The following is a 6,378-nucleotide window of genomic DNA, read 5'->3' as shown; positions in this document are numbered from 1 at the left end:
AAAAAAAAAAAAAGTCTCTCATGGTCATGTACATAAGAGTTGACCCACACTCATCGACATCATGAATCTGACCGGCTTAACGTCTATCTTCACTCTGAACTCTCAGCACATGTTTTATTCCCTCCTCCCAATCTTTAATATAATGATCGTATAATTAGAAAAATGTCGTCAAAACTGGCACGCAAGCCACTTGTATTGTTCCTATTGGACGACCTTCATGAATTCTATACAAGTATTAGAGAGATACGTGACGAAACCAACCAGTGACAACAATTGCTCTTAACGTAATTAATTCAAAAACATGTTTTGTAATAACAAAACTTATATGGCATCGTAATCGTAATCTAATTAGGCTTCTAATGGTATCATGTGTGTATAAAACTATAAACTAATCTATTTTTGACGTCTGATTAGATAAAAATAATAATAATAATTTAAAAGTTAGTTTGAAACAAAAGAAAAATGTAAACATTGACCACACACCACTTGAGAGAGTAAAGAAGAAGCTTTGGGTTTGTGGAATCAAATGTAAACATTGATCTCTCTCTCTCTCTCTCTCTCTCTCTCTCACTTTATTTATTGGTCATTCTCATCTCAGAGCAACGGATCCGTTTCCAAAAAGTGCGCCAAACCGTGCGCGCATAGAAGATAGATCATCATCATCATCATCATCATCATCATCATCATCATGTCCTACGCATCTCTCAGCGTCAAGGACCTAACCAGCCTTGTTTCTAGATCCGGAACCGGTTCGTCTTCTTCTTCTTCTTCTTCTCCGCTCAAGCCACCGGGTCAAACCCGACCCGTTAAGGTCATCCCGCTACAGCATCCGGACACCTCCAACGAAGCTCGTCCTCCTTCAATTCCTTTCGACGATATCTTCTCCGGATGGACGGCCAAGATCAAGCGTATGAGGATCGTCGATTGGGTCGATACTCTCTTTCCTTGTTTCCGATGGATTCGAACTTACAAATGGAAAGAGTATTTGAAGCTCGATCTCATGGCTGGTATCACCGTCGGTATAATGCTTGTTCCCCAGGTCTATATATATTTTCTCTCTATCTCTCTCTCTCTCTCTCAGTTTCGTAAAATATCTTCAGATTTGTTTCCATATATCAACTCTGAAGCTTTGATGGATTTGATTTTGAACAGGCAATGTCGTATGCGAAACTAGCTGGCCTTCCACCAATATATGGTTTATGTAAGCTCTTGTCAATTCAGAGGAATGCTATTGTGGAGTTCTCTTCTGCTCTTTCACTTAAAAAGACATTGCCTATTCATTTGTTTCAATTTTATGAATTGTTTGTTGCAGATTCGTCTTTTGTGCCGATATTTGTGTATGCAATATTCGGCTCATCTCGTCAGCTTGCAATTGGACCTGTTGCGTTGGTGTCTCTTCTCGTTTCTAATGCTTTGGGTGGAATCGCTGATACAAATGAGGAACTACATATTGAATTGGCCATTTTGTTGGCGTTTTTGGTTGGAGTTTTGGAGTGCATCATGGGACTCTTGAGGTAATACTACATGTTTTTTTCTTTAGAAATTAGGCGAAGGGAACAACGTAACTGTTATCAGTTAAAAGCAGAAGTCCTCTAATTATTGTTGTGCCATGTTGCATTCCTTTGTTTGATTTCAATCCAGGCTTGGGTGGCTTATACGATTCATAAGTCACTCTGTCATATCTGGATTTACAAGTGCTTCGGCCATTGTGATTGGGTTATCTCAAGTTAAATATTTCCTGGGGTATAGCATTGCTCGGAGCAGCAAGATTGTCCCAATAGTAGAGAGCATTATAGCTGGAGCTGATAAGGTGAAACTTCCATTTCCAGCTTTAGACAGTTCAAAGAAACTCTTTCCTCTTTGCCTAAGGTCTTTAAATAGGGTTCTATAAGTATCATCTAGACTGAGATTTTGGTTTTCAACCTCTTTATACAATTTCGATCTGCATATTCTTTTTCTATTCACTGCCTAAAGGACTGTAAGTACTTAAAAGCCTATCAATACCTGGTGGTGTAACTTTTAGTATATCTGGCTCTCCCTATATCCTTATGTAACTTAGATTATACTTTGATTCGTCATGGTATGATGATTTTGCTTGTATATCATGAATTTTATTGGTGAATCAGTTTGGTAAAGAAAGCATTTTGTTTCTACTTATTTAGATGGATCTTTTTCTGCTTTGTAGTTTCAATGGCCACCTTTTTTGATGGGATCTCTCATTCTGGTGATCCTTCAAGTGATGAAGCATGTGGTATGAGCCTTGATCTTTCCAGAGTTACTAGGGAAGCAGAACTTTCCTTTATATGATATGGTAATAAGGTTATGGTATTGCTTGGCAGGGAAAAGCAAAAAAGGAACTTCAATTCTTACGAGCAGCTGCACCACTCACAGGGATTGTGCTCGGTACAACCATTGCAAAAGTGTTTCATCCACCTTCCATCTCTCTGGTCAGATCGCTGACGAACGAAAGAAACTAAATTTACCTTAGTTTCCTTGTTGAGCTACATAATGGTTAAGTGATTGCAGTAATAGCAAAATTTAGTATGTTTCAGGTGGGAGAAATACCTCAGGGCCTTCCAACATTTTCTTTCCCAAGAAGTTTTGATCATGCAAAAACATTGCTTCCAACATCAGCTCTCATTACTGGTGTTGCCATCTTGGTGAGACATCAACATCATTATTTTTATCAAAGTAGGCATATGGGAACGGCAGAGCTGAACCTACTCATGAGAAACTACAAACAAATGGAGATGGTTTATCTGACATTCTACGGAAAAAAGAAGAATAGAATTTCTTGTACTGATTTAAATGAAGTAAAGCATGTCAATTGATATTATGTTATGTCGTTCTCTAATAAACTAGTTCTACATTTTGTATCCAGGAATCTGTGGGAATTGCCAAAGCACTTGCAGCGAAAAACAGATATGAGTTAGATTCAAATTCAGAGGTATTGTACCTGACTTAAGAAACTTGAGTAGACTTCGATTCTTTCTTCTTTTTCATTTACGGTGTCAACTATTTCTACCTTCACTGGACAGTTGTTTGGTCTTGGTGTTGCAAATATATTGGGTTCACTATTTTCCGCATACCCATCTACAGGTACGTTATCTTGAGAAGATGAAGCCATTTGTAATTGACGATACGGATAGAAGCTGTTATACATTTTATAAATTAAAAAAAGTTGATTGACATAATCTGCGAATGTCCTGTGCAAAATTTAGGATCCTTTTCTAGGTCAGCTGTGAATAATGAAAGTGAAGCTAAGACTGGCCTATCAGGACTAATAACAGGAATCATCATTGGATGTTCTCTACTCTTCTTGACACCGATGTTTAAATACATACCCCAGGTCTGTCTGCCTGTGGTGAATATTTCAATTTCCAGTACTTGCTGCTCTTTCTGCACTGTGCAACTAGATTCTGGCATCTAACTTTCACTCTGTTGCTTATCTTTTTCGGATTCAGTGTGCTTTGGCAGCAATAGTGATATCTGCCGTTAGTGGCTTGGTAAGTTCATATAAACCCACCTTCCAAGGAGCGAAGATGGATTTGGCTTCTGGATTCTTATTTGTACTTTTCGGATTATTATCATTAGGTGGACTATGACGAAGCTATTTTCCTGTGGCGTGTGGACAAGAGGGATTTTACGCTTTGGACCATCACTAGCACAACGACATTGTTCTTTGGAATAGAGATCGGTGTCCTTGTTGGTGTGAGTTATTTAGAATACTCTTTAGTATGTTTAGATTCATCTAACTAATGTATATATAAGTTCTGCATAGACATTTAAGGACTCACGCGGCTGCAATGCTTGCAATTTTAGGTTGGTTTTTCACTAGCATTCGTGATCCACGAGTCTGCAAACCCTCACATTGGTAATAGTAATTCCGTTTAATCGCCTCTCACATCACATGCTTATTGAAATTGCCTATTTTTCTAACTTGGTTTCATTTCTTATCTTGATTATTCTCCTGGCAGCTGTCTTGGGGCGTCTTCCAGGCACCACTGTGTACAGAAACATAAAGCAGTATCCAGAGGCTTACACATACAACGGGATTGTGATAGTCCGGATCGATGCTCCAATTTACTTTGCCAACATAAGTTACATCAAGGACAGGTGAGAGAGGCATTTATTTTATTCATCCTTGTGGTATGAAAGAATAACAAAGCCCATATTTTTGAAAGTGCAGACTAAGAGAATATGAAGTAGCTGTTGACAAATACAAAAACCGGGGACTGGAGGTAGAGAGAATCAATTTTGTAATCCTGGAGATGTCTCCTGTTACACACATAGACTCGAGTGCGGTGGAAGCCTTGAAAGAACTGTATCAAGAGTACAAAACAAGGGACATTCAGCTAGCGATATCAAACCCGAACAAAGATGTTCACTTGACAATAGCAAGATCAGGAATGGTGGAGCTTGTTGGCAAAGAATGGTACTTTGTGAGAGTACACGACGCAGTACAGGTGTGTCTACAATACGTACAGAGCTCTAACTTAGAAGACAAGAAAACAAGTTTCTCGAGAAGGTATGGGAGTGACAACAATTCATCCTCCTTCAAAGCGCTGCTGCAAGAGCCATTGTTGTCAGTGGAGAAATAAAAGGATATAATATGTAATGTAAGTGAATAGGTGTGTATAGTTTTTGTTGAGGAATTTGTAAACATCATACAGTTTTCATTGTATGATCGTAACAACAACATTCTTAACTGTTTTACACAAATAAAAAGCATAAAAACAGACCTTGGTGACTTTCAGACACATTTAACATGACTCGGTTTAGCTCGTGGAGAAGCAATATATAAAGAGGAGGGAATACAAATCTTAAATTTGAAACCCTAAATCTGTTGGGTATCTCTCCCGGCTCTCGATTTCTCGAATCTTAGGAGGCGGCAATGGTTGAGGTAGAATCGCATTTGTTGTCATCCAGGCTTCAGCATTTGATGGCGTAGAACTCGAAATTTTCTTCTGGGTTTAGAAGCGAAGCGAAGAGGGTTTGTTCTTTGATGTCTGATTTGATCGCTCGTACGGGTCGGCTCCTGCAGCGGTATGAGAATGGCTGCCGTCTCGTTGCCGGGTATTGTATTATTATCTTTCATTCTCTTAATACCCTGTCGCTGCATACTTCTGGATTGGGCTTGCTTTCGGAGATTATTAAACGACTGTCCCTAAATCTAACCTATGGCGATAGTATGATTGCTTAATTGAAATGTCGCTTTGCCATTATTCTGGCGATTGAGGAATGTTAATAAGAACTTGGTTGCTAGCCATGATTGCTTTTATCTAAGTTTCTTCTTTTAAGTTGCTGTCCCTATGATTGTTTCTACCTACTATTGCAAACTCGATTCTATAGGTTTTTTTATGTTGTGTGCATTGTTCAGGTGCATTCCATTTGATATAGAAACTCGGAGGAAGTTGATGGTAATTCTAACTGTGGGAAAGTGGTTGAAGTGTTGATGATTAGTTCATCTAGTGGACCTGGACTTCTGTTTCCCAAGGTACACAAAGCTTTTGCATTTTCTTTGCTTAGAGTCATCACAGTTGTGCCAGTTACTAACCTTCTGTCTTTTATTAACCAAGTTTCATACATGATTCGATTGATATAGGGAGGCTGGGAGAATGATGAGACAGCCAGGGCCCAGGGAGGCTGCAGTCAGGGAAGCTGTCGAAGAAGCAGGAGTTCCGGGGATTTTAATGGTGAAACCTTTATCCACACCCATCTTTTTACATGTTTTGTATGCCACGTATGGGTGTTATCATGGGCTAAAAGAGGGTAGACTAATCCAGCCTCTCCCTGGACAGAGCTACCTTTTTGGCCCATGATAACATCTGTAATAGCTAGGAAAGCACACATACTTTGTACTGAATTTCTAGAAATAATTTGCAGGATTTGTTGGGAGAATATGAGTTCAAGAGCAAGAGTCACCAAGACGAGTTTAACCCTAATGGTGTATGTAAAGCGGCAATGTATGCACTGCATGTGAAAGAAGAGCTGGAGTCATGGCCAGAACAGGAATTGAGAACTCGGACATGACTCACAATTCCTGAGGCACTAAAGAAATGTAGGCACGCATGGATGAAATCTGCCTTGGAAGAAGGCTTCTGTAAATGGTACCAGGACAAGGACATCGATTAATCTCTCTTCGTTCTACCATTCATTTTTGTCAACATAGGAATTTTGTTCTCCTTGTTCCTTTTTTTTTGCTATATTATGTGAAGTTCATTGTTTACTTGAACAATACTGTAGAACGTGAGGACTGACGAGAAACGAAAAAAAGTTCATAGCTCAGTATTTAAAGTATAGTTATGAGGACAACGTCGTTTCTTGTGCACATCCGACTTACTTAACAACGTCGTTTCTTTTGTTCCTCAAACAGTG

At 39.2% G+C, this 6,378-nt stretch overlaps 1 protein-coding gene and 1 pseudogene across 1 annotated transcript; both read left to right on the top strand.

Annotated features, from left to right (window-relative positions):
- On the top strand, positions 498–4,739 carry LOC104705607 (sulfate transporter 4.1, chloroplastic-like). Its single transcript, XM_010421638.1, has 15 exons — positions 498–1,039; positions 1,153–1,201; positions 1,313–1,514; positions 1,642–1,810; positions 2,186–2,251; positions 2,340–2,447; positions 2,553–2,660; positions 2,882–2,947; positions 3,039–3,099; positions 3,222–3,349; positions 3,465–3,506; positions 3,595–3,711; positions 3,823–3,874; positions 3,978–4,116; positions 4,190–4,739. Exons 1-15 carry the CDS (start codon positions 689–691, stop codon positions 4,599–4,601), a joined length of 2,070 nt encoding a protein of 689 aa, XP_010419940.1. The 5' UTR covers positions 498–688; the 3' UTR covers positions 4,602–4,739.
- On the top strand, positions 4,851–6,331 carry LOC104705608 (annotated as a pseudogene).

This window comes from Camelina sativa, chromosome 8, assembly GCF_000633955.1.
Source record: "Camelina sativa cultivar DH55 chromosome 8, Cs, whole genome shotgun sequence".
Taxonomy (NCBI): Eukaryota; Viridiplantae; Streptophyta; class Magnoliopsida; order Brassicales; family Brassicaceae; genus Camelina; species Camelina sativa.
The sequence above is the reverse complement of the archived record's forward strand: the minus strand, read 5'-3'. Positions and strand labels throughout refer to the sequence as shown.

Coding starts and splice junctions, on each gene's coding strand:
- LOC104705607 (XM_010421638.1), top strand. CDS start 689: ATGTCCTACGCATCTCTCAGCGTCAAGGACCTAACCAGCCTTGTTTCT. Junction 2,948..3,038: donor AGTTAGATTCAAATTCAGAG/GTATTGTACCTG, acceptor TTCACTGGACAG/TTGTTTGGTCTTGGTGTTGC. Junction 3,712..3,822: donor AGATCGGTGTCCTTGTTGGT/GTGAGTTATTTA, acceptor TTGCAATTTTAG/GTTGGTTTTTCACTAGCATT.